The sequence below is a fragment of the Pleurodeles waltl genome, chromosome 2_1 (assembly GCF_031143425.1).
Source record: "Pleurodeles waltl isolate 20211129_DDA chromosome 2_1, aPleWal1.hap1.20221129, whole genome shotgun sequence".
Classification (NCBI taxonomy): Eukaryota; Metazoa; Chordata; class Amphibia; order Caudata; family Salamandridae; genus Pleurodeles; species Pleurodeles waltl.
The window spans coordinates 381,190,121-381,217,967 of record NC_090438.1 but is presented as its reverse complement, the minus strand read 5'-3'; the positions used below and the strand labels follow the sequence as shown (position 1 = coordinate 381,217,967).

The 27,847-nt window shown below is 47.5% G+C and overlaps 1 protein-coding gene across 1 annotated transcript in view; it reads left to right on the top strand.

The window, feature by feature from the left end:
• UTP14A (UTP14A small subunit processome component) overlaps positions 1 to 27,847 on the top strand; it is a 385,668-nt gene that overhangs the window by 149,224 nt on the left and 208,597 nt on the right. The window contains exon 9 of the mRNA XM_069212909.1: positions 27,441 to 27,564. Within this exon, the coding sequence (XP_069069010.1) occupies positions 27,441 to 27,564 (124 nt within the window). The remainder of the gene's footprint in view (positions 1 to 27,440; positions 27,565 to 27,847) is intronic.

Genomic DNA, 27,847 nt, shown 5'->3' with positions numbered 1-27,847 from the left:
CATAATGGCTACACTGAAAACTGGGAAGTTTGGTATCAAACTTCTCAGCACAATAAATGCACACTGATGCCAGTGTACATTTTATTGTAAAATACACCACAGAGGGCACCTTAGAGGTGCCCCCTGAAACTTAACCGACTATCTGTGTAGGCTGACTAGTTTTAGCAGCCTGCCACAAACCGAGACATGTTGCTGGCCCCATGGGGAGAGTGCCTTTGTCACTCTGAGGCCAGTAACAAAGCCTGCACTGGGTGGAGATGCTAACACCTCCCCCAGGCAGGAATTGTCACACTTGGCGGTGAGCCTCAAAGGCTCACCTCCTTTGTGCCAACCCAGCAGGACACTCCAGCTAGTGGAGTTGCCCGCCCCCTCCGGCCAGGCCCCACTTTTTGGCGGCAAGGCCGGAGAAAATAATGAGAAAAACAAGGAGGAGTCACTGGCCAGTCAGGACAGCCCCTAAGGTGTCCTGAGCTGAAGTGACTCTAACTTTTAGAAATCCTCCATCTTGCAGATGGAGGATTCCCCCAATAGGGTTAGGATTGTGACCCCCTCCCCTTGGGAGGAGGCACAAAGAGGGTGTACCCACCCTCAGGGCTAGTAGCCATTGGCTACTAACCCCCCAGACCTAAACACGCCCTTAAATTTAGTATTTAAGGGCTACCCTGAACCCTAGAAAATGAGATTCCTGCAACTACAAGAAGAAGGACTGCCTAGCTGAAAACCCCTGCAGAGGAAGACCAGAAGACGACAACTGCCTTGGCTCCAGAAACTCACCGGCCTGTCTCCTGCCTTCCAAAGATCCTGCTCCAGCGACGCCTTCCAAAGGGACCAGCGACCTCGACATCCTCTGAGGACTGCCCCTGCTTCGAAAAGACAAGAAACTCCCGAGGACAGCGGACCTGCTCCAAGAAAAGCTGCAACTTCGTTTCCAGCAGCTTTAAAGAACCCTGCAAGCTCCCCGCAAGAGGCGTGAGACTTGCGACACTGCACCCGGCGACCCCGACTCGGCTGGTGGCGATCCAACACCTCAGGAGGGACCCCAGGACTACTCTAAGACTGTGAGTACAAAAACCTGTCCCCCCTGAGCCCCCACAGCGCCGCCTGCAGAGGGAATCCCGAGGCTTCCCCTGACCGCGACTCTTTGAATCCTAAGTCCCGACACCTGGGAGAGACCCTGCACCCGCAGCCCCCAGGACCTGAAGGACCGGACTTTCACTGGAGAAGTGACCCCCAGGAGTCCCTCTCCCTTGCCCAAGTGGAGGTTTCCCCGAGGAATCCCCCCCTTGCCTGCCTGCAGCGCTGAAGAGATCCCGAGATCTCTCATAGACTAACATTGCGAACCCGACGCCTGTTTCTACACTGCACCCGGCCGCCCCCGCGCTGCTGAGGGTGAAATTTCTGTGTGGACTTGTGCCCCCCCCCCGGTGCCCTACAAAACCCCCCTGGTCTGCCCTCCGAAGACGCGGGTACTTACCTGCAAGCAGACCGGAACCGGGGCACCCCCTTCTCTCCATTCTAGCCTATGTGTTTTGGGCACCACTTTGAACTCTGCACCTGACCGGCCCTGAGCTGCTGGTGTGGTGACTTTGGGGTTGCTCTGAACCCCCAACGGTGGGCTACCTTGGACCAAGAACTGAACCCTGTAAGTGTCTTACTTACCTGGTTAACCTAACAAATACTTACCTCCCCTAGGAACTGTGAAAATTGCACAGTGTCCACTTTTAAAACAGCTATTTGTGAATAACTTGAAAAGTATACATGCAATTTTGATGATTTGAAGTTCCTACAGTACTTACCTGCAATACCTTTCGAATGAGATATTACATGTAGAATTTGAACCTGTGGTTCTTAAAATAAACTAAGAAAATATATTTTTCTATATAAAAACCTATTGGCTGGATTTGTCTCTGAGTGTGTGTACCTCATTTATTGTCTATGTGTATGTACAACAAATGCTTAACACTACTCCTTGGATAAGCCTACTGCTCGACCACACTACCACAAAATAGAGCATTAGTATTATCTCTTTTTGCCACTATCTTACCTCTAAGGGGAACCCTTGGACTCTGTGCATGCTATTCCTTACTTTGAAATAGCACATACAGAGCCAACTTCCTACAACATCCCATCTCCTTTTGAGTTTTTCTGGGAGCCCCATGATCATGCCCTTTAATGTCTTGTTGAATCTCTCAACAAGGCCATTAGTTTGTGGATGATATGGTGTAGTGAATTTATAAGTCACCCCACACTCATTCCACATGTGTTTTAGGTATGCTGACATGAAGTTGGTACCTCTGTCAGACAACACCTCCTTAGGAAAGCCCACTCTGGTAAAGATACCAATGAGGGCCTTGGCTACTGCAGGGGCAGTAGTTGACCTAAGGGGAATAGCTTCAGGATACCTAGTAACATGATCCACTACTACTAGGATGTACATATTTCCTGAGGCTGTGGGAGGTTCTAGTGGACCAACTATGTCCACACCCACTCTTTCAAAGGGGACCCCCACCACTGGAAGTGGAATGAGGGGGGCCTTTGGATGCCCACCTGTCTTACCACTGGCTTGACAGGTGGGGCAGGAGAGGCAAAACTCCTTAACCTTCTGGGACATATTGGGCCAGTAGAAGTGGTTGACTAACCTCTCCCACGTCTTGGTTTGTCCCAAATGCCCAGCAAGGGGAATATCATGGGCTAAGGTCAGAATAAACTCTCTGAAACCCTGAGGCACTACCACTCTCCTAGTGGCACCAGGTTTGGGATCTCTTGCCTCAGTGTACAGGAGTCCATCTTCCCAATAGACCCTATGTGTTCCATTTTTCTTGCCATTGGACTCTTCAGCAGCTTGCTGCCTAAGGCCTTCAAGAGAGGGACAGGTTTCTTGTCCCTTACACAACTCTTCCCTTGAGGGTCCCCCTGGGCCTAAGAGCTCAACCTGATAAGGTTCCAGCTCCATAGGCTCAGTTCCCTCAGAGGGCAGAACTTCTTCCTGAGAAGAGAGGTTCTCTTTTTCTTGCTGTGTTGCAGCTGGTTTCCCAGCTGACTTTCCTTTCCTCTTGGTAGGCTGGGCCTTTCTTCCAGACTCCAGCTCTACTTTTTCACCCTGAGCCTTGCACTGTGCCCTTGTCTTGACACACACCAGTTCAGGGATACCCAGCATGGCTGCATGGGTTTTCAGTTCTACCTCAGCCCATGCTGAGGACTCCAGGTCATTTCCAAGCAAACAGTCTACTGGGATATTTGAGGAGACCACCACCTGTTTCAGGCCATTGACCCCTCCCCACTCTAAAGTTACCATAGCCATGGGATGTACTTTAGTCTGATTGTCAGCGTTGGTGAGTGGATAAGTTTGTCCAGCCAGGTATTGGCCAGGGGAAACCAGTTTCTCTGTCACCATGGTGACACTGGCACCTGTATCCCTCAGGCCCTCTACACTTGTCCCATTAATAAAGAGCTGCTGCCTGTATTTTTGCATGTTAGGGGGCCAGGCAGCCAGTGTGGCTAAATCCACCCCACCCTCAGAGACTAATGTAGCTTCAGTGTGACACCTGATTTGCTCTGGGCACACTGTTGATCCCACTTGGAGACTGGCCATTCCAGTTTTAGCTGGATGGGAGTTAGAAGTGGTATCTTTCTTGGGACAGGCCTTGTCTCCAGTTTGGTGTCCAGACTGACTACAGCTACGACACCAGGCCTTTTTGGGATCAAAGTTTTTACCCTTGTACCCAGAATTGTTTTGTGAAGAGGCTCTGGGCCCACCCTCCTGTGCAGGTTTTTGGGGGCCTGTAGAAGACTCTTTACTATTTTTGTTTTTGGCTGTCTCACCACCTTTCCCCTGGGGAGGTTTTGTGACCCCTTTCTTTTGGTCACCCCCTGTGGAAGTTTTGGACACCCTAGTCTTGACCCAATGGTCTGCCTTCTTTCCCAATTCTTGGGGAGAAATTGGTCCTAGGTCTACCAGATGCTGATGCAGTTTATCATTGAAACAATTACTTAATAGGTGTTCTTTCACAAATAAATTGTACAGCCCATCATAATTACTTACACCATTGCCTTGAATCCAACCATCTAGTGTTTTTACTGAGTAGTTGTAGGAAGTTGGCTCTGTATGTGCTATTTCAAAGTAAGGAATAGCATGCACAGAGTCCAAGGGTTCCCCTTAGAGGTAAAATAGTGGTAAAAAGAGATAATACTAATGCTCTATTTTGTGGTAGTGTGGTCGAGCAGTAGGCTTATCCAAGGAGTAGTGTTAAGCATTTGTTGTACATACACATAGACAATAAATGAGGTACACACACTCAGAGACAAATCCAGCCAATAGGTTTTTGTATAGAAAAATATCTTTTCTTAGTTTATTTTAAGAACCACAGGTTCAAATTTAACATGTAATATCTTGTTTGAAAGGTATTGCAGGTAAGTACATTAGGAACTTTGAATCATTTCAATTGCATGTATACTTTTCAAGTTATTCACAAATAGCTATTTTAAAAGTGGACACTTAGTGCAATTTTCACAGTTCCTGGGGGAGGTAAGTTTTTGTTAGTTTTACCAGGTAAGTAAGACACTTACAGGGTTCAGTTCTTGGTCCAAGGTAGCCCACCGTTGGGGATTCAGAGCAACCCCAAAGTTACCACACCAGCAGCTCAGGGCCGGTCAGGTGCAGAGTTCAAAGTGGTGCCCAAAACGCATAGGCTTCAATGGAGAGAAGGGGGTGCCCCGGTTCCAGTCTGCCAGCAGGTAAGTACCCGTGTCTTCGGAGGGCAGACCAGGGGGGTTTTGTAGGGCACCGGGGGGGACACAAGCCCACACAGAAATTTCACCCTCAGCGGCGCGGGGGCGGCCGGGTGCAGTGTTAGAACAAGCGTCGGGTTCGCAATGGAAGTCAATGAGAGATCAAGGGATCTCTTCAGCGCTGCAGGCAGGCAAGGGGGGGGCTTCCTCGGGGAAACCTCCACTTGGGCAAGGGAGAGGGACTCCTGGGGGTCACTTCTGCAGTGAAAGTCCGGTCCTTCAGGTCCTGGGGGCTGCGGGTGCAGGGTCTTTTCCAGGCGTCGGGACTTAGGTTTCAGAGAGTCGCGGTCAGGGGAAGCCTCGGGATTCCCTCTGCAGGCGGCGCTGTGGGGGCTCAGGGGGGACAGGTTTTGGTACTCACAGTCGTAGAGTAGTCCGGGGGTCCTCCCTGAGGTGTTGGTTCTCCACCAGCCGAGTTGGGGTCGCCGGGTGCAGTGTTGCAAGTCTCACGCTTCTTGCGGGGAGATTGCAGGGTTCTTTAAAGCTGCTCCTTTGGATAAAGTTGCAGTCTTTTTGGAGCAGGTCCGCTGTCCTCCGGAGTTTCTTGTCGTCGTCGAAGCAGGGCAGTCCTCAGAGGATTCAGAGGTCGCTGGTCCCTTTGGAAGGCATCGCTGGAGCAGAGTTCTTTGGAAGGCAGGAGACAGGCCGGTGAGTTTCTGGAGCCAAGGCACTTGTTGTCTTCTGGTCTTCCTCTGCAGGGGTTTTCAGCTAGGCAGTCCTTCTTCTTGTAGTTGCAGGAATCTAGTTTCTAGGTTCAGGGAGAGCCCTTAAATACTAAATTTAAGGGCGTGTTTAGGTCTGGGGGGGTTAGTAGCCAATGGCTACTAGCCCTGAGGGTGGGTACACCCTCTTTGTGCCTCCTCCCAAGGGGAGGGGGTCACATCCCTAATCCTATTGGGGGAATCCTCCATCTGCAAGATGGAGGATTTCTAAAAGTTAGAGTCACTTCAGCTCAGGACACCTTAGGGGCTGTCCTGACTGGCCAGTGACTCCTCCTTGTTATTCTCATTATTTTCTCCGGCCTTGCCGCCAAAAGTGGGGGCCGGGGCCGGAGGGGGCGGGCAACTCCACTAGCTGGAGTGTCCTGCGGTGCTGTGACAAAGGGGTGAGCCTTTGAGGCTCACCGCCAGGTGTTACAGCTCCTGCCTGGGGGAGGTGTTAGCATCTCCACCCAGTGCAGGCTTTGTTACTGGCCTCAGAGTGACAAAGGCACTCTCCCCATGGGGCCAGCAACATGTCTCTAGTGTGGCAGGCTGCTGGAACCAGTCAGCCTACACAGATAGTCGGTTAAGTTTCAGGGGGCACCTCTAAGGTGCCCTCTGTGGTGTATTTTACAATAAAATGTACACTGGCATCAGTGTGCATTTATTGTGCTGAGAAGTTTGATACCAAACTTCCCAGTTTTCAGTGTAGCCATTATGGTGCTGTGGAGTTCGTGTAAAACAGACTCCCAGACCATATACTCTTATGGCTACCCTGCACTTACAATGTCTAAGGTTTTGCTTAGACACTGTAGGGGCACAGTGCTCATGCACTGGTACCCTCACCTATGGTATAGTGCACCCTGCCTTAGGGCTGTAAGGCCTGCTAGAGGGGTGTCTTACGTATACTGCATAGGCAGTGAGAGGCTGGCATGGCACCCTGAGGGGAGTGCCATGTCGACTTACTCATTTTGTTCTCACTAGCACACACAAGCTGGTAAGCAGTGTGTCTGTGCTGGGTGAGGGGTCTCTAGGGTGGCATAATACATGCTGCAGCCCTTAGAGACCTTCCCTGGCATCAGAGCCCTTGGTACCAGAGGTACCAGTTACAAGGGACTTATCTGGGTGCCAGGGTGTGCCAATTGTGGAATCAATGGTACATTTTATGTGAAAGTACACTGGTGCTGGGGCCTGGTTAGCAGGGTCCCAGCACACTTCTCAGTCAAGTCAGCATCAGTATCAGGCAAAAAGTGGGGGGTAACTGCAACAGGGAGCCATTTCTTTACAGTAGTCTACAAAGTCAACCCAGGTCTGGCTCGAGGATTTTTGAGCCCCCCTGAATCTAATCCTATACTCCTCAGTGGAGAATCCAAAGCCCTCAATCAGGGTACCCTTCATGAGGTCATAAGATTCTGCATCTTTTCCAGAGAGTGTGAGGAGTCTATCCCTACACTTTCCTGTGAACATTTCCCAAAGGAGAGCACCCCAGTGAGATTTGTTCACTTTTCTGGTTACACAAGCCCTCTCAAAAGCTGTGAACCATTTGGTGATGTCATCACCATCTTCATATTTAGTTACAATCCCTTTAGGGATTTTCAACATGTCAGGAGAATCTCTGACCCTATTTATGTTGCTGCCACCATTGATGGGTCCTAGGCCCATCTCTTGTTTTTCCCTTTCTATGGCTAGGATCTGTCTTTCCAAAGCCAATCTTTTGGCCATCCTGGCTAACTGGATGTCCTCTTCACTGGAGTTATCCTCAGTGATTTCAGAGAGGTTGGTCCCTCCTGTGAGGGAACCAGCATCTCTGACTAGTATTTGTGGAGTCAGGGCTTGAGAGGCCCTGACCTCCCTAGATAGGACTGGTAGGGGGGAATCATCCTCCAATTCACTATGCTCATCTTCTGTGTTGCCATCCTCAGAGGGGTTGGCCTTTTCAAACTCTGCCAACAGCTCCTGGAGCTGTAGTTTGGAAGGTCTGGGGCCCATTGTTATTTTCTTTATTTTACAGAGTGACCTTAGCTCCCTCATCTTAAGATGGAGGTAAGGTGTGGTGTCGAGTTCCACCACATTCACATCTGTACTAGACATTATGCTTCTAAAAGTTGGAATACTTTTTAAGAATCTAAAACTAGTTCTAGGTTCTAATTCAAACTTTCATAAACTTTTAAACTCTAAAAGTAATGCTAACAGGGACTAACACAAGGCCCTAGCAGGACTTTAAAGAATTTAGAAAAATTTCAAATTGCAAAAAATCTATTTCTAATGACAATTTTTGGAATTTGTCGTGTGATCAGGTATTGGCTGAGTAGTCCAGCAAATGCAAAGTCTTGTACCCCACCGCTGATCCACCAATGTAGGAAGTTGGCTCTGTATGCACTATTTCAAAGTAAGGAATAGTATGCACAGAGTCCAAGGGTTCCCCTTAGAGGTAAGATAGTGGCAAAAAGAGATAATACTAATGCTCTATTTTGTGGTAGTGTGGTCGAGCAGTAGGCTTATCAAAGGAGTAGTGTTAAGCATTTGTTGTACATACACACAGGCAATAAATGAGGAACACACACTCAGAGACAAATCCAGCCAATAGGTTTTGTTATAGAAAAATATATTTTCTTAGTTTATTTTAAGAACCACAGGTTCAAATTTTACATGTAATATCTCATTTGAAAGGTATTGCAGGTAAGTACTTTAGGAACTTTGAATCATTACAGTAGCATATATACTTTTTACATAAAACACAATAAGCTGTTTTAAAAGTGGACACTTAGTGCAATTTTCACAGTTCCTGGGGGAGGTAAGTTTTTGTTAGTTTTGTCAGGTAAGTATATCACTTACAAGTCTCAGGTTTGGGTCCAAGGTAGCCCACCGTTGGGGGTTCAGAGCAACCCCAAAGTTATCACACCAGCAGCTCAGGGCCGGTCAGGTGCAAAGGTCAAAGAGGTGCCCAAAACACACAGGCTATAATGGAGAGAAGGGGGTGCCCCGGTTCCAGTCTGCCAGCAGGTAAGTACCCGTGTCTTCGGAGGGCAGACCAGGGGGGTTTTGTAGGGCACCGGGGGGACACAAGTCAGCACAAAAAGTACACCCTCAGCAGCGCGGGGGCGGCCGGGTGCAGTGTGCAAACACGCGTCGGGTTTTCAATGGTTTCCTATGAGAGATCAAGAGATCTCTTCAGCGTTGCAGGCAGGCAAGGGGGGGGGCTCCTCGGGGTAGCCACCACCTGGGCAAGGGAGAGGGCCTCCTGGGGGTCACTCCTGCACAGGAGTTCCGTTCCTTTAGGTGCTGGGGGCTGCGGGTGCAGAGTCTTTTCCAGCCGTCGGGAAGTGGAGTTCAGGCAGTCGCGGTCAGGGGGAGCCTCGGGATTCCCTCTGCAGGCGTCGCTGTGGGGGCTCAGGGGGGACAACTTTGGTTACTCACAGTCTTGGAGTCGCCGGAGGGTCCTCCCTGAGGTGTTGGTTCTCCACCAGTCGAGTCGGGGTCGCCGGGTGCAGTGTTGCAAGTCTCACGCTTCTTGCGGGGAGTTGCAGGGGTCTTTAAATCTGCTACTTGAAACAAAGTTGCAGTTCTTTTGGAGCAGGGCCGCTGTCCTAGGGAGTTTCTTGTCTTTCTCGAAGCAGGGCAGTCCTCAGAGGATTCAGAGGTCGCTGGTCCCTTGGAAAGCGTCGCTGGAGCAGGTTTCTTTGGAAGGCAGGAGACAGGCCGGTAAGTCTGGGGCCAAAGCAGTTGGTGTCTTCTGTTCTTCCTCTGCAGGGGTTTTTCAGCTCAGCAGTCCTCTTCTTCTTGTAGTTTCAGGAATCTAAATTCTTAGGTTCAGGGAAGCCCTTAAATACTAAATTTAAGGGCGTGTTTAGGTCTGGGGGGTTAGTAGCCAATGGCTACTAGCCCTGAGGGTGGGTACACCCTCTTTGTGCCTCCTCCCAAGGGCAGGGGGTCACATCCCTAATCCTATTGGGGAATCCTCCATCTGCAAGATGGAGGATTTCTAAAAGTTAGAGTCACTTCAGCTCAGGACACCTTAGGGGCTGTCCTGACTGGTCAGTGACTCCTCCTTGTTTTTCTCATTATTTTCTCCGGCCTTGCCGCCAAAAGTGGGGGCCGTGGCCGGAGGGGGCGGGCAACTCCACTAGCTGGAGTGTCCTGCTGTGCTGGCACAAAGGGGTGAGCCTTTGAGGCTCACCGCCAGGTGTGACAGCTCCTGCCTGGGGGAGGTGTTAGCATCTCCACCCAGTGCAGGCTTTGTTACTGGCCTCAGAGTGACAAAGGCACTCTCCCCATGGGGCAAGCAACATGTCTCGGTTGTGGCAGGCTGCTGGAACCAGTCAGCCTACACAGATAGTCGGTTAAGGTTTCAGGGGGCACCTCTAAGGTGCCCTCTGGGGTGTAGTTTACAATAAAATGTACACTGGCATCAATGTGCATTTATTGTGCTGAGAAGTTTGATACCAAACTTCCCAGTTTTCAGTGTAGCCATTATGGTGCTGTGGAGTTCGTGTAAAACAGACTCCCAGACCATATACTCTTATGGCTACCCTGCACTTACAATGTCTAAGGTATTGCTTAGACACTGTAGGGGCACAGTGCTCATGCACTGGTGCCCTCACCTATGGTATAGTGCACCCTGCCTTAGGGCTGTAAGGCCTACTAGAGGGGTGACTTACCTATACCTGCATAGGCAGTGAGAGGCTGGCATGGCACCCTGAGGGGAGTGCCATGTCGACTTACTCGTTTGGTTCTCACCAGCACACGCAAGCAGTGTGTCTGTGCTGAGTGAGGGGTCTCCAGGGTGGCATAAGACATCCTGCAGCCCTTAGAGACCTTCCTTGGCATCAGGGCCCTTGGTACCAGGGGTACCACTTACAAGGGACTTATCTGGATCCCAGGGTGTGCCAATTGTGGAATCAAAAGTACAGGTTAGGGAAAGAACACTGGTGCTGGGGCCTGGTTAGCAGGCCTCGGCACACTTTCAATTCAAAACATAGCATCAACAAAGGCAAAAAGTCAGTGGGTAACCATGCCAAGGAGGCTTTTCCTTACAACCATTTTCCATGCAGTTCATCGTACCAGATCTTTGTGACAATAATTGAAGAAACTGGTTATGGTCAGGGGGTGCGTGAGCTGGGAGCCTTTGAATGAAGCATAAGGAAATCTTACCTTCCAGGAGGAGGCCTTGGCTCAAAGAAGGTCTCCGGGTGCATTCCCTCTGTCCCTCCAGGCAGGAACACAGACCTCAACAGTGGTCCTCTGCATCCTCAGCATGAGCTGTCAGGCTTACGGTAGTTTGCCACAATTGCTGCACCATGACTTCAATGTCTTTCACTATATTTTCCAACTCTAACTACTCCCATCTTTGACTTGATATCTAGTCTGGAACCTTACAAAGACTGCCAGATCTGTTTTGAGGGATCTGCGACAACGGTGTTGCTCTACAGCTGCTCCCCCTAGGTGCTCAGAACCGTTGGATACCTGTCTATTTTACTATGTTTGCGGGTGACTTGTCCTTGGCAAGGGGCAGTTAGACCTGTTTCCAATCTAATATGCTACCTAGAGCCAATTTGGCCACTGGCCCTCAGGGAGGCAAAAGGTCACAAGAGCCACTGTGAAGCAGTATTACAGATAAGGCACAGTGTAGTGGTGGGTCTGTTACTCTGGTTAATGCCCAGGGGAGCAGCGAGTCTCCAAGAGTGCTGTTGCCATCCAGATGGCACAACAGCCTCCTACAGTTGTCAAATGCCCAGGACTCTCAGCCTGCCTGTCCTGCGGGTGGCACAAGAAGTCGGGCAGCCCCCATGAAGTTAATAGGTTTGGCGGGCCAGCTCCGCGGGCCCTGGGGTGAACCAGTTCCCTAGTTGGAATGTGTATCCAACAGCCACTCTATATCATTCAGGGCTCTCACATCATTAGGCTCCCTTGAGTGCACAGGATAATAGATCAGTACATCAGGCAAGGTGCCAATCTGGGGGTTCAGTATATCTTTGCATGGGCCAAAGCCAAGAAGATATGCTATAGTCCGAGATTGGGGCAGGTTGCAGCTCACCCAGCGGTAAGAATGTTGTGGGTGAGTGTCGGTCAGCTAAAGCCACTGCCCTGGCCTTTCAAAGGGTGCACTATGGGGACAGGAAGGGCGCTACACTTATGCCAGTTTTGTATCAGCATGCACATACATCATGGGGATGCACACCTTCCCCTGTGAGCAATGATCAGGCCCCACCATTACCTCAAAGGGGCCCCGATGTCCAAAGGTTTGGGGGCACCCAATCCTCAGTTATTCCATGGCAACACTTGGGCCCAGGGCCTGCTCAGCAAACCGGATTATGGCGGCTGAAAACTCTCACCAGGTATCAGCAGTGCTTGCTCTGTCCCCAGCCCAGGGCTCAGGCACCAGTCCCCTGCAGGTCAATGCCTATGTCACGTATCCATGCGGCTCGGGCACAGTCATTGTCACTCTGCCTCTGTCCTCCAGCATCCCACACCCGTGGTCCCACACCACTATTTATTCTAAGTGGCCACCTCCATTTGGAGAAGTATGGTGGAGGTTGCTACCATCATATTCCCCTTTATCTGGATCATTGCAGGCCTGGAATTGACATGCGCATGCACATGCAAGTCTGGGGATCCTGTGCATTCTCCAGTATTAGATCTTTCATAGATTCACATGCTTGAATCATCCCCGTTGTCGAGGTGGGAGCCTCACGGTAACTTCAAATACACATAGCAGTAAGTGTTACACACTAGGCCCTAATGGCCCAAATAGACTCTTTTATAGCCTATCTATGTTCTTTTATAAGAATAAAAAGGCCCAAACTTGAGCCACAGCCAATCGGGCATCATCACCCTCTAGAATACTCCCAACATAGGCTCTTTCCCTCAGATATTCTACCGCACGTCATGTGAAGGGAGTCTCCCTGAGCTTTGCTCAGTTTATTTTTCCGACAGGTTTTTTTCTGTCAAGGAACCCAGCTTTGCAGTGACAGTATGTCTCAACAGACTAAGAAAGGGCTTTTCAGAGACTGTGGCAGTTGTGGGAAGAAGAGACTGCATGTTGATGATCCCCACAGGAAATGCATCTACTGCCTGCATCCGGATCACAAGGTGAGAGACTGTAAGATCTGTCGCACCTTCAGTCAGAAAACCCTTAAGGACCGTGAGGGTAGGCTTTTGTTGTGGCTACAAAGACAGAAAGCCATGGAAAACCCGTGTTTAGATGAGAGTGAGACCTCACTCCTTAAAAAGACCTGGAGAGAAAAAGACAAAATATACATCTGTGGAGAAGCATAAGCACCAAGAGACGGCTACCTCTGGATCAGAGACCCACTCAAAACTCTTGAAAAAGGTTTGCTCAGAGCCTACTACACCTGTGGGAAAAAAGGCACCCACAAGAAGTGCCTCTCTGTCCCTGTCACCGGCAAATGACCCGGTAAGACTCTCCTCAGATGCTGCCAAAAAAGGCCCGTTGCCGACGACCCTGTCGACGACTGTCTCAATGGTCACGGTGATGATAGTGACGTCGACATTTACAACGTTACATCGTCACCGCTTTCATCAGCGACAATGTTCACCACCAAAATCTATTTAAAAAAAAAAAAAAAGCGTTTTCGTCGATGACTGAATTGGTTGGTTCATCCGTCGACAAGGACACTACTGTCGACGAAACACCCGTCGATGAGGTTGAAGAAGGCACCGTCGATGAGCACACCAGCGATGAGGAAACCGTTGACGACGAAAACTGAACTGTCAACAACAATGTTGGAGATTTTGTTGGCGCAGTCATCGGCGATGATACCATCTTCTGGAGATTTGCTGGTGCATCAGGATTCAGCAGGATTCCTCCCTCTTTCTTTTATCACCAGGGGGGATAAAACATTGCTGATTCTTCAAAGGCATACTTCTCCGAGCAAGGTGTTGCCATACCCTCCACAGCATCTCCTAGATGATGACGAGGACATTTATTCTCAGGAGGACGAAATGTTGGGCGCAGCCAGTAGTCCATTGCCTCTGCATGTAAAAAGCCAGGACTTGGATGAGGAGGATGAAGAGCAGGAACAGCCCAACTATTATTCAGCTACATTCCAGCAGGATCCATCATACCCAGCAGTGGAGGCAGAAACTTCCTTTCCCATGCCTAGATCAGTAGTATCGGATCTCTAGGGTACGTTGAAGGATTACTATCGAAGGTTTCCACCGTCAACGCCTATAACTCCATTCAGGCGTTGCATCCAGTGGACGCCTCTGCAAGCTTCTATGACCAGTCACCCGGGAACGCCATGCAGAAGCGTTCCATTTGTTCACCAACCACAGGATGATCGTCTCTCTACAGATGACGAGAGGGAAAAAGGTGAGATAATGGAAGCAGCTCCTAGTGAATGGGATGACTACCTCATCCCCACACCGTCACCACCGCCAGCCGGGCCGGTTGATTCACCCCCTGAAGACATAGGGGGCTTTCATAATTTCATGGAGAGAGCAGCCAAGAGATTCGACTTGCCCATCATCTCTCAGGAAACGGATTGTTTCTTATGACTTCAAAGAGCCTTCTAAGAGATCAGTGAAGGCTGTCCCGATGGTGGATCTCCTATGGCAGGAGGGGTTGAAGGCAATGAAAAATCCAGCAACAGTGCCTTCCCAAATGCCGAGGCTGGAGAAGAAATACAAATCCCCTGATAACACTCCGACCTGCTTGGTGTCTCAACCGAAACCAGATTCGGTAATATCTCAAGCGACCAAGCGGCACTCTAAGAACTCTTCGGCACCTATTGCATCGCCTCCAGACAGGGACAGAAGGAGGTTGGACGATATTGGGAAGAGATTTTCCTCTGTCGCGGCGATCGCGGTGAAGGTGGCTAAGTCCTTGGCCATTTTAGGAAGGTATGATCGCCAGATGTGGGCGGACATGTCTGCTTATTTAGACCTCTTGCCTGAGGATGCTAAGTTGGAAGCAAGGAAGGTGCTGCATGAGGGGGAGCAGACTGCGGCTGAGATCATTGACTGCGCAATCGACATTTCCTTGACAGGTTTCCGACAACTCGCAGGAGCAGCGGTCTTGAGTAGACAGGGGTGGCTGAAGTCTACTTCCTTCCGTCCGGAGGTTCAGAGGCAAATTCTGGATATGGCGTTTGATGGGGAAAGACTATTTGGGAAGCATATGGATGACATGCTGCAAACCATCAAGACGGATACGGACACAGCAAAAATCCCTGGGTACGTTACAGTACAGGAAACATCCTTTTTGTGGGGTCGAGCGGTAGAGGAAGTTATTCCTTTCGAGGTGGCTTCCAACAGTATATACCCCAGTACCAGTCCTTTTCGGCAGGACCGCAGCAGCAATAAAGCCAGCAACAGTAGCGTTATCAAATGCTACCTACCTCTGCTTATAGGCACCCCGCGAAGGGAATATCGGCTGCTCGTGGAAGAGATACTGGCAAACCAGCCATACCAGTTTCCTACGCTACCAGAGGCTCGGAAATTGGGGGTCGCATCACTTCCTTCGATGGTCAAGCACAACATCCGACAGTTGGGTGCTGGATATAGTTGCAAGGAGACCTACTCTGGAGTTCATACTGAGACCACCGAACATCCCTCCGTCAGGCCCACCACCTCCACGATTAAAGCAGCTCCTCAGGGAAGTGCATGTGATGCTGTGCAAAAGGGCAATATAACTGGTCCCTGCTCCTCACAGGAACAAGGGATTCTATTCATGCTTCTTTCTGGTAAAGAAACCTTCAGGAGACTGGCACCCCATGCTAGTCTTAAGATCATTGAACAATTTCCTGAAGAAGCAGTCGTTCAGGATGGTAACGCTGCAGGACATCTTGCACCTCTTAAATACTGGAGATCATATGGCATCCCTAGAACTCCAGGATGCACATTTTCATATTCCTTCATAACCATCACAAATTCCTCAGGTTCAAGATGGCTGGTATGCATCTATAGTTTCGGGTCCTGCCCTTCGGTTTGAAATCTGCTCCCAGGATTTTTACAAAGATGCTGGCTCCAGTGGCAGCGCACCTCTGCCAGTTGGGCATGCAGGTGTTTCCCTATCTCGACTGGCTCATCAAAGCACCTTCAAGGGCTCAGGTGGTACGCCACACAACCGCCTGCCTCCAGTTGTTCGAAGATATCGGACTTGCCATCAATTACCTGAAGTCATACGTTCGCCCCACACAGAAATTGAGGTTCTTGGGAGCGGTACTAGACATTGTCCGCAGCAAGGAGTACCCATCTCAGGAAAGAAAACAAAAGCTGAACACCTTAGCCCGCAAGCTCTCTGCAAATAAGTGCGTTTCAGTTCGCACCTACAAGTCATTACTGGGAATGATCTCGTCATGCGTTCCGCTGGTCCCAGATTGCAGACTACATATGCAACCCCTACAGGAGCAATTGGATGCTCAGTGGCTTCAGGTACAGGGCTCTTTCGAGGACAAAATTCTCATCACATCGCCAATGCGGACCGCCATGTCTTGGTCGGCGACACCGGACAACTTTTCCAGCGGTCTCCCGTTTCTTCATCAGGTGCCCCGCTATATAGTGACAACGGATGCCTTGGGGTGCCCACCTCCAAAATCCACAAATCAAGCAGGTCCTGGACTTGAGAAGACAGTCAACTCCACATAAACCAGCTTGAGCTCAAGGCAATAGATTTGGCTCTAAAAGCCTTTTTACTAAGGTTTCAAAACTCGAATGTCTTGATCAGGATGGACAATACTACGAGCATGTTTTATCTAAACAAGCATGGTGGCACAAGGTCTCTGCAGCTCTCGCAACAGGCTCAGAACATCTGGAAATGGGCCATAGCACACAACATTTCTCTAAGGGCGGAGCACGTACCAGGATAGACCAACGTTCTGGCAGATACCCTGAGCAGGTGATTATCCCGTACCACAAGTGGAACTGGACCAGGAGGTTCTCGACCAACTCTTCCGGTTATGGGACAGACCAAATCTCGACCTGTTTGCCACATTCGAGAACAAGAAATGCCCTTATTATGCAAGTTGGCTTTCCCAGAAAGTGTCGTGGGGGGAATGCGTTTTTGATGAAATGGTCAGGAGTCTATGCCTATGCTTTTTCTCCAATCCCACTAATACCGAGAGTCATCAGCAAGAAGAAGACAGAATGTTGTCGCCTTCTATTAATAGCTCCCAGGTGGCCCAGACAGGTGTGGTTCACGGAACTCCTCATGTTCTCGGGACAGCCACATGTGCTACTCAGACAGAAGCCAACCCTGTTGACAGTGCACCAGAGCCAGGTCAGACATACGGATCCGTCATCTCTCCACTTGTCTGCCTGGCTCCTGAATTCAATGAGTATGCCACTTTAGACATCTCTTCAAAATGTAGGGAGATTCTAGCCAAGGCTAGGGCGGACACTACTAATAAGACCTACAGGTTGAAATGGAAGAGTTTTTGTGTGTGGTCTGCGGCGGAAGGAATCCATCCTATCTCTTCCGGAACAGGTACTGCCGTATTTGTTGCACTTGGCAAAGTCTGGACTCTCATATTCCTCCATCCTAGTGCACGTGTCTCGTTATATTCTACCACCCTTAGGGGTCTGTTTGGAGCTTTTCCACCGGTGCGGAAGCTTCCACCGTTATGGTCCCTAAATGTGGTCCTGGGGCAACTCGTGAAACCCCCCTTTTGAGCCAATCCACAGAGCGGAACTGAAGTTCATCTCATGGAAAACTGCGTTGTTACTGGCTCTTACTTCGGCTAAGAGAGTAAGTGACATACAGGCATTCACCATCAAAGAGCCTTTTCTTCAATTCACCACTACTGTCGTAATTCTTAGGACAAATCCTAAGTATATTCCAAAAGTGCCCTCAAGTTTCCATTTGAATGAGCCGGTCATCTTGAAAACCTTTTTTCCTAACCCACAAACGGTAGCAGAAAAGGCGTTGCATTCCTTGGATATTAAAGTGTGTTTGAAGTTTTACCTTCAGAAAACCTGGAACATACGTGTAGGAAGTTGGCTCTGTATGTGCTATTTCAAAGTAAGGAATAGCATGCACAGAGTCCAAGGGTTCCCCTTAGAGGTAAAATAGTGGTAAAAATAGATAATACTAATGCTCTATTTTGTGGTAGTGTGGTCGAGCAGTAGGCTTATCCAAGGAGTAGTGTTAAGCATTTGTTGTACATACACATAGACAATAAATGAGGTACACACACTCAGAGACAAATCCAGCCAATAGGTTTTGTATAGAAAAATATCTTTTCTTAGTTTATTTTAAGAACCACAGGTTCAAATTTAACATGTAATATCTTGTTTGAAAGGTATTGCAGGTAAGTACATTAGGAACTTTGAATCATTTCAATTGCATGTATACTTTTCCAGTTATTGACAAATAGCTACTTTAAAAGTGGACACTTAGTGCAATTTTCACAGTTCCTGGGGGAGGTAAGTTTTTGTTAGTTTTACCAGGTAAGTAAGACACTTACAGGGTTCAGTTCTTGGTCCAAGGTAGCCCACCGTTGGGGGTTCAGAGCAACCCCAAAGTCACCACACCAGCAGCTCAGGGCCGGTCAGGTGCAGAGTTCAAAGCGGTGCCCAAAACGCATAGGCTAGAATGGAGAGAAGGGGGTGCCCCGGTTCCGGTCTGCTTGCAGGTAAGTACCCGCGTCTTCGGAGGGCAGACCAGGGGGTTTTTGTAGGGCACCGGGGGGGACACAAGCCCACACAGAAATTTCACCCTCAGCGGCGCGGGGGCGGCCGGGTGCAGTGTAGAAACAAGCGTCGGGTTCGCAATGTTAGTCAATGAGAGATCACGGGATCTCTTCAGCGCTGCAGGCAGGTAAGGGGGGGGTTCCTCGGGGAAACCTCCACCTGGGCAAGGGAGAGGGACTCCTGGGGGTCACTTCTCCAGTGAAAGTTCAGTCCTTCAGGTCCTGGGGGCTGCGGGTGCAGGGTCTGTTCCAGGCGTCGGGACTTAGGTTTCAGAGAGTCGCGGTCAGGGGAAGCCTCGGGATTCCCTCTGCAGGCGGCGCTGTGGGGGTTCAGGGGGGACAGGTTTTTGTACTCACAGTATCAGAGTAGTCCTGGGGTCCCTCCTGAGGTGTTGGATCTCCACCAGCCGAGTCGGGGTCGCCGGGTGCAGTGTTGCAAGTCTCACGCTTCTTGCGGGGAGCTTGCAGGGTTCTTTCAAGGCTGCTGGAAACAAAGTTGCAGCCTTTCTTTGGAGCAGGTCTGCTGTCCTCGGGAGTTTCTTGTCTTTTCGAAGCAGGGGCAGTCCTCAGAGGATGTCGAGGTCGCTGGTCCCTTTGGAAGGCGTCGCTGGAGCAGGATCTTTGGAAGGCAGGAGACAGGCCAGTGAGTTTCTGGAGCCAAGGCAGTTGTCGTCTTCTGGTCTTCCTCTGCAGGGGTTTTCAGCTGGGCAGTCCTTCTTCTTGTAGTTTGCAGGAATCTAATTTTCTAGGGTTCAGGGTAGCCCTTAAATACTAAATTTAAGGGCGTGTTTAGGTCTGGGGGGTTAGTAGCCAATGGCTACTAGCCCTGAGGGTGGGTACACCCTCTTTGTGCCTCCTCCCAAGGGGAGGGGGTCACAATCCTAACCCTATTGGGGGAATCCTCCATCTGCAAGATGGAGGATTTCTGAAAGTTAGAGTCACCTCAGCTCAGGACACCTTAGGGGCTGTCCTGACTGGCCAGTGACTCCTCCTTGTTATTCTCATTATTTTCTCCGGCCTTGCCGCCAAAAGTGGGGGCCGGGCCGGAGGGGGCGGGCAACTCCACTAGCTGGAGTGTCCTGCGGTGCTGTGACAAAGGGGTGAGCCTTTGAGGCTCACCGCCAGGTGTTACAGCTCCTGCCTGGGGGAGGTGTTAGCATCTCCACCCAGTGCAGGCTTTGTTACTGGCCTCAGAGTGACAAAGGCACTCTCCCCATGGGGCCAGCAACATGTCTCTAGTGTGGCAGGCTGCTGGAACTAGTCAGCCTACACAGATAGTCGGTTAAGTTTCAGGGGGCACCTCTAAGGTGCCCTCTGGGGTGTATCTTGCAATAAAATGTACACTGGCATCAGTGTGCATTTATTGTGCTGAGAAGTTTGATACCAAACTTCCCAGTTTTCAGTGTAGCCATTATGGTGCTGTGGAGTTCGTGTTTGACAAACTCCCAGACCATATACTCTTATGGCTACCCTGCACTTACAATGTCTAAGGTTTTGTTTAGACACTGTAGGGGTACCACGCTCATGCACTGGTACCCTCACCTATGGTATAGTGCACCCTGCCTTAGGGCTGTAAGGCCTGCTAGAGGGGTGTCTTACCTATACTGCATAGGCAGTGAGAGGCTGGCATGGCACCCTGAGGGGAGTGCCATGTCGACTTACTCGTTTTGTCCTCACTAGCACACACAAGCTGGCAAGCAGTGTGTCTGTGCTGAGTGAGAGGTCTCCAGGGTGGCATAAGACATGCTGCAGCCCTTAGAGACCTTCCTTGGCATCAGGGCCCTTGGTACTAGAAGTACCAGTTACAAGGGACTTATCTGGATGCCAGGGTCTGCCAATTGTGGATACAAAAGTACAGGTTAGGGAAAGAACACTGGTGCTGGGGCCTGGTTAGCAGGCCTCAGCACACTTTCAATTGTAAACATAGCATCAGCAAAGGCAAAAAGTCAGGGGGCAACCATGCCAAGGAGGCATTTCCTTACAATACGCAAATCAGACCATTTATTTGTGGCCTTTGGATATGCGAGGAAGGGCCTTCCAGTATCCAAACAGACTGTGGCCAGGTGGATTGGCCTGGCGATCCAGTTCTGTCATACTCAGGCTGGTAAATTGCTCCGCAGCAGGGTGAGAGCTCATTCTACAAGGGCAGTAACCACGTCGGCAGCACTCTTTGCGGGAGTACCCCTGCAGCATATTTGTAGAGCGGCCACATGGTCCAGCCAACATACTTTCACAAGGCACTACTGTCTCGAAGAGACGAATAACATAGGCACAGCGGTGGGGTAAGCGGCGCTGAGGCATTTATTTAGTTAAGGTGAGCCTCTCTGGTCATCCCACCTCCACAAATAAGGTATGTGAATTACGTTTCCTTAATCTGGTGAAGGTTAACTTTCCTACTTTTAGTGATTATTGTAGTTATTGGTATCACAGCGAGCTTGATACTTGTTGTGATGCTGGTGTTTATGGTTATTGTGCCTCATTGTTATCTTCCTGTGAACATTGCTATATTGTTGTGGAATAATATCTAGGAGTAGAGTTACTCTTATTATTGTTATTATTATTATGGTTCTTGTGATGAGAATACAGCTCGTACCTAGTTAGCCAATATTACTGTTCACTATAATTCAAGCATGTGAATCTATGAAAGATCCAATACTGGAGAAGAAAATTAGTTACTTACCTGTAACTGTGGTTCTCCAGTATTGGTATCTTTCATAGATTCACATGCGACCCACCCTCCTCCCCTCAGAGGCTCCCCTTGTGGATGAACTTTCGTCTTCACACTTGTACTAGAAAATCTGAGGGAAAATGCCGTTGTTAGGAGTATTCTAGAAGGTGTTGATGCCTGATTGGCTGTGGCTCAAGTTCGGGTCTTTTTTTGTAAAAGAACATGCATAGGCTATAAAAAAGCCTATATGGGCCATTAGGGCTTAGTGTGTAACACTTACTGCTATGTGTATTTGAAGTTACCGTGAGGCTCCCACCTCGACGACTGGGATGATTCAAGCATGTGAATCTATGAAAGATACCAATACTGGAGAACCACAGTTACAGATAAGTAACTAATTTTCATCTCGCTCCTCAAAGAAGCAGGTGGTAGTAAGACAGAATTTGTACACATCATTAATGCTTGCTTGGGAGCTCTAGAAGTCAGTGGCTTTCGTTTTGCATTGTAAACCACACCCCTTTGTGTCATATTTTCACTTAATAATGTTTACCTAATTATTTTCCCTGCCCGTCCAAATCAGAAAGAATATTTGCATTCCTGGGATTTCAAACAGTGTCTTGTCTTCTACCCGGATAGAACAGAAGCATTTAGTCTATTGTTTCACCTCTTTGTACCCTTAAGAAACTCTTGCAAAGGTGGAGCTTTGTCAAAGCAAGGGATTACCCCACTGATTGTGTTTTGCATCCCCAATACTCATAGTCACAGTGGACTGCAATTGACAGTATTAGGACTCAGTCCACAAGAGGACTAGCAGCATCAAGAAGCTTGTTTGCAACAGTATCCTTCAATGACATTTTCAGGGGACCAAATTAGAGTTGACCTCTCTCTAGTGCTTGGTATGTGTTTAAAGGCAGGACTAGGCAGCTTCTCTTCCAGGCAGTGTGGGTGGCCACACACTTTGCACTTCTTGACAGCTGGGGTGGGACTGTATCCCCTAGCTGTCCTAGGCCACAGAGGAGGGGCACGCCAAACGTGCTAAAAGTGCGTCCTCACTCCCACAGCGTGAGACGCACCTGGGCGCATGCCCTGTTAAGACCGGGGCCGTCTTCGCCCGGCATTGACTTGCTGGGCCATCCCTCTTGGCTCTCGATTATTTTGGGCCCTCCCACTCTGAAATGAGGGCACCCTATCCTTGCAAGATATCTTTGCTAAAAAAAAAAAGCTAATGGTAACATGGATATGACCATTCTGTCCAAGTCATTGATTGCGAACTATCTCACTACTGTTACAGGGGTACTTTCATTAACATTAGAAAACATGGAGGAGAGGATGATTCAGCACAGAGGCAAGTCCAAAAGCCTCCTCTGTAACCGGAAGTGATTATTAATAATAGGTGGCTCAATTTTCAGATCCCCTACCCCAATCTGGCAGACCGGGAGAAAAACAAGAAGTGGACTCCTCCTCTCTCCCACATGTATGAATTGAACCCGAAGATAATAACACCAATTAAAAATGAACTGGAACAGGCGCTCTCGCAATCTTTACCACTGATCATGCAATGTCTGTTAGCTCTAGATCAGAAGAAGAGGAAGTAGCTGTCACTGCTGTCACAAGGGCTCCCAATTTGATAGGTGAAGACACTGTCCTAGTTGAACTCTTGCTCTAGGCAAGACTGCTGGTTTAGGGATGACAGCACTTTTGTTTGTAGGCGCCAATCCTACAACAAGTCGTAACTGTCAGCCCAACCCTCCCGGCTCACAAGCAGAACCTCACCAAAAACCCAAATAGTAAAAGGTGATTTCTGGCAGCCTTTACACATGGACTCAAGAGTGCAACATGTCAGGGGAGTCGTGGTTAAACAGAGATTACCCTTTTCTCCCATGTACAACAAGGCTCAGTTACACACAGGCAATGAAAGAAGATGCAGTAAAGTTTTCAATAGGTTCTATTAGATGTAGGGGTGCAAGGTGTGCCGTTCCAGATCAAGACCTAGATCTAGAAGAACATCAGAAACTTGATCTACATCTAGACACTCTATACGGTCATGCAAGAGGTCAACATCTCAAAGTAGAAGGTGATCTCCATCTTGAACAACCATTACTTGCTTATCAGTCAGGTATTATTCACCTACTCTGACAGATACACCTCTGGCAAGAGTTTCTCCAATAGATGATCTTCATACCTTTTCATGAGGTTTTAATAACAGGGGCAGCAAACCTAAATCTAGATATACCTAACCCCACTACATCGTCATCTGTTATCTTTGAGGCATTACATCACAGTATGTCAGCACGGCCAGTACTTACTTTAGTTCCTGGTCTATTGGAACCTACGATGCAATTTTTCTCATGTCTGCATCAGCAGAGCCTGCTTGATCTCAACTTATTAAAAACAAAATATAAGCCACCTGACTAGGACCCACTATTTTTGATCTTAGAGTACTAAACAAGTACATACAGAAAGAAAAATTCAGTATGTTAGCATTACACCAGAGCTCTCCTCGACTACACTAAGTAGACTGGGTGTGTTTAATAGATCTGAGATGCCTGCTTTCTTATTCCGATAACAGCAAAACATCTAAAGTTTCAATTGATAGTGGTCTCTCAACATTACCAATAGAGGATCCTACCTTTTCAACTAAAGTCAGCTTCTTGAACATTATCAAAATGTATGGCTCTCATCCTCGCCCATTTAAAGAAATAAATATTTCCATATCCTTACCTTTATGACTGACTGATAAAATGCATATCATAAATTGAGTCTCTGGTAGAGACTACTAGCCGCATATTCCTTACCGTAGAATAATCCCCAGGCGTCAGACAGGATCTGGAAAATCTAAAGCCAGTACCTCTCTGCGCTTACAGGTGGTGTCGTTCTGCTCTGTCTCGTCATCAGAGCCTGCACCAGAAGTGGCATGCTTGGTGCCTATATATGTGCCACCCTAGTGCACGCTGACATCAGTTCTTTTCTTACCACACCATTCAGTGCTGATCTGGAGAGAGCTAGGCCCAGTCAAGTTTTAACCAAGTCTTTTTCAACATTTTGTGGAAGTTCTTTTTGGGATCAGATGTTTTTCTGCTGGTGTGCTAGGGATGTCCCCTGCGAAACCAGCAGGTTTCAAGCCCTGTGATGTCTGTCACAGTCAGATATCTGTGCCAGACCCACACTTGGTTTGTTTGTGGTGCTTGAAGCAGGACCACAAGTCCAAGATCGGTGAGGACTGCTGTGCCGTGAATGAACTTTGTTAAACTTGTAACTATACATGGATAGGATGGGAAGTATGCATAGAAAAAATGACATACCAGGGAAATAATGCATAACATAGAAATAGCTCTGCATTTATGTAAAACTGTTTTTGTATTTAAGAAAATCCACTCCCATAGACTAAAATCTTCTGTAAACCACATGAGTACAATAAATTACTACACACTTGTAATTTACAAGTGATTCACACTCCGAACACATTTAAATAGTCTCTAACCAGTGTTAACCATATAAGCCTTGTACTTTAAAATGACAGCCACAAACATTGCATATTTTGACATTATGTTGCCTGTAGTTTGCATTAATCAGCAGTCCACCCATTTTAAAATTAAATTAGAACCTCTTAATCTTCGATTCTAAATTTGTGGCAAGATAAAATTCCATTTTGTTAAATATAGCTGTTTGGCAAAACGAAGTAGGCAATGTATTTTTTAAACAATCGTTATAGTCATGTTTAAATCAGTTAATGTTGGTTAATTTATTCAGCATGTTTTTACATTAGCAGCTGAAGGCCTCAATACTATAACTGATGCCTCCACATAAAACGTCCTGGAACTGAGTACAGTATTTCTATCCCCGACATCTTTAAACAGTTCATCAGGGGTAAAGTGTTATTTATCTGGACACACAATACAATGATAATTCCTTATTTTTAACAAGGAATGCTTTTGCTATTGGCAGCTTTTAAAAGCTACCGGTGTAGGATCATTGGACAATACAGAGTAAAGTAATATCCACACATGTTACATATCAAGAGGTGTAAACAACTAGACAAACCTGCTTTCTTTACAATCCAAAAATGCAACACATAGCAAGAAAAAAAACAAATAGTAGATACCAAATTAATTATTTGAGAAACTCTGGCAGTAGATTTATTTACAACAAATCCGGATCAATGTAGCCAATCGTCCCTTTTTTTCTAACTGGCAAAAAATATTTGTATATGTTTTTCATCTCTGCCTCTAATTTCACAGATGGAACACAAAATTAAAGATGCCAAGATAATGATCTTTATTTTTACACGTTAACCAAGATGCATATGTTCCCATATCTTAGTCAGTTTTCCCTGGGTTGGAAATACTCTTACTGCAGCTCCTGTTTCTAGCATAGGTGGCAGCATTCCTCACCTGAATAATCCCAACTTGGAACTAAGCAGCTTCTCTTTTGAGTTCATGGAGTTCAGAGATTTGTATCTACCCTCATCAATTGATGGGGGTTCACAGGGAGCACTGGAGGCCATCAAGTCCAACATATTTCTACCTTAAGTGTTACCTTTAGTACTATGCGGTGTGGCACAAGGGTCTGTTGAGTAGTAGTGTCATAAGTTAATATGTTGTCGTTTTTACTTGACACTGAGGTCAGTTGAGAGCCTGGGAAAAAGGATCTTCTTCCCTGTATCCAAGGTGCCCCCCAGCACAGAATAATATACATGAAAGTTGACAAGTATCACCTTCAGAGAGTGGCAGCCTGGAGTAAAACCTCCCAAAGGGGGGCACAACTCCTTTGGTAGGCTTTGTAAATATTGACTGATATTGAAGCTATTGTTAGTGAAAGCAACAAGATGTAAATCCTCTTGAGTATCAGAAAGGTAAGAACAAGTGGAGCCAAGGAGTGATCCACGAAAGAAATGATCCAGCCTGCTAGAGTTAAAAGCAGGGGCAAAAATAGATAACAAAGGGGTTTTGAGTGCAGTGAAAAATCAGAGAACAAAATGTGTTGTGACGCATGCCCTTCAAAGCGCTGCCTTAAGCAGTAATTGACTTCTCAGTAACATCTTTGATTGGGATAGTCAAGTAGCTTCGAATGGTCTGATCACCATCGTGAGCAGGGTACTATAAAGGCTTTGTTCCACCTCTCTTTGAAAATTCTTGGTGTTCATTTCAACTCAAAAAGAAGGCAGCTTCGACATTCACTGTACTGTGCAGCACTCTGAGACCCCAGTGCCGCCTGTGCTCTGCACTGCCTGCAACCTGCAGGAAGCCTCTCTTGGTTGTCCACAAGCGCTTAAGCAGTAGAGCAGCCGCTGCTCCAAGGGCGCTCGACTTCTGACTGAGAATGGCGTGTTGCAACTTGCTCATGTAAAGTGCATCAAGATACGTCTTTCTCTTCTGAATCTGTACAAATGTAGACAAGCCCTTGGTACTTTCTTCCTCACAAATGTGACATGCAGCATTCATGGTCTTCTATACAATTCTGTTTGTCTCCAGATTTCTTCTGATCCTAACTACAGAGCTTCTAGTGTTCTGGATCTCAGTTGAAAATTATGAGTGTTTTTTCACATTTTTATTTAGTAAGTCATTAAGATTTACAGAAATGCAGACCTTAGAGGCTGGCATCACTAGTTAGTTTATTTTTTTGCTCAAACTGCATTGAACCGAAAAGGACTTTCTAAATGAACTTTATCTAGATGGATAGTAGCATGCTCTAATTTTTGGTATCACTGGTTATACATTTGTGAAACAATCCAAAAGCATATTCCACTGAAGGGAAACCACTATTGCTATTCTTTCATGTAGCATTTTATAAACATGGTCACCAACTATGATACATTTTGCACAATTTACTGTATAAGGGCTTGAAGATTTAGAGAAATGCTGACTGAAGCATGTTCCAAAATTGTAATGATGTTAGCATTGACTGCAGGGAAAAATATAAGAAAGTGGGTTTGTAAGGTTTCATTCATGATGCATATGCTGGCGTTTCATCTTACAAGAATCTCCAGTTTGAAGCAGAGTGGACAACTCCCTGATCTCAGTGCTAGTGGTAAACATAACAAAGTAAGAGCAATACCATCAAAGAATATTTACATTTTTTTATTTGTACCTCATGGTAGTGCAAAAGTCAAAGTTATTTGTGCCATGTGCCACAGCGCACAGCCACAGCGCACAGTGCCACTCAAAATGTTGGTGAAGAATCAAATATAAGCAAGTGACACGCAAGAGTTGTTTTAGTCCTCTAAGCCCTTATAATCGTTCGATCATTAATGCAGTCTTCGAAATAAAATTAACGTTTCAACTCTTTGCTTCAGTAAGTGGGCTTCACAAAACGTCTAGCTACCTCATCCCTTCAGTCGCTCTCCTGTTCAATGTACTCTGGTCAGACATCCACAATAGAATCCCTTTCAAGATGTCTCACTTTATATTGCTCTGTTAATATGTTTCTGAGTATCTTGAACCTGACATCCTAGGTTCGCGAAGGTAATTCTTTTGCCCTATTTTTGTACCGTGTAGTTCTAGAGAAGCCTGTTTATTCACATGTGTAAATGTACATTGCATAAAATGTGTGGAAGGTTTTCGGACAACATGCTCCTTTTTATTGAGGAGAGTTTTTGTCTGACATACTGTAAGTTCTCTTCTGTCACTGTTCTAGGTTCCACCGAGTTCTGAAAAAAGGCAAGCAAAAGGATGCATTAAAAGAGTTTGAAGAGCTTCGGAAAACCAACCCACAAGCAGCTTTGGAAGAGCTACAGAAAATGGACAAAACCAGGATTGTGGTGAGACAGCCCTGAATACTTCAGCTGGATAAAGATAATGGCATCAGTGTGTGATCTTAATTTGGTTAAGTCAGTTTGAATATTTCATTCTAATTTATGGAGAGGCACAACCTTTTGCCTATTTTCAATTATCATCTGTTCAATTCTTGTGTTACCTTTATGATAGCATTTGTGATTACCAGTAATTGATCCTGTTTCCTGATGGGAGTGCTCCACTTTTTCAGTGCTCCTAATTCTCTCCTATGTTTTGCCCTGTGATAATGAGGACCCGCTGCTATTTTTC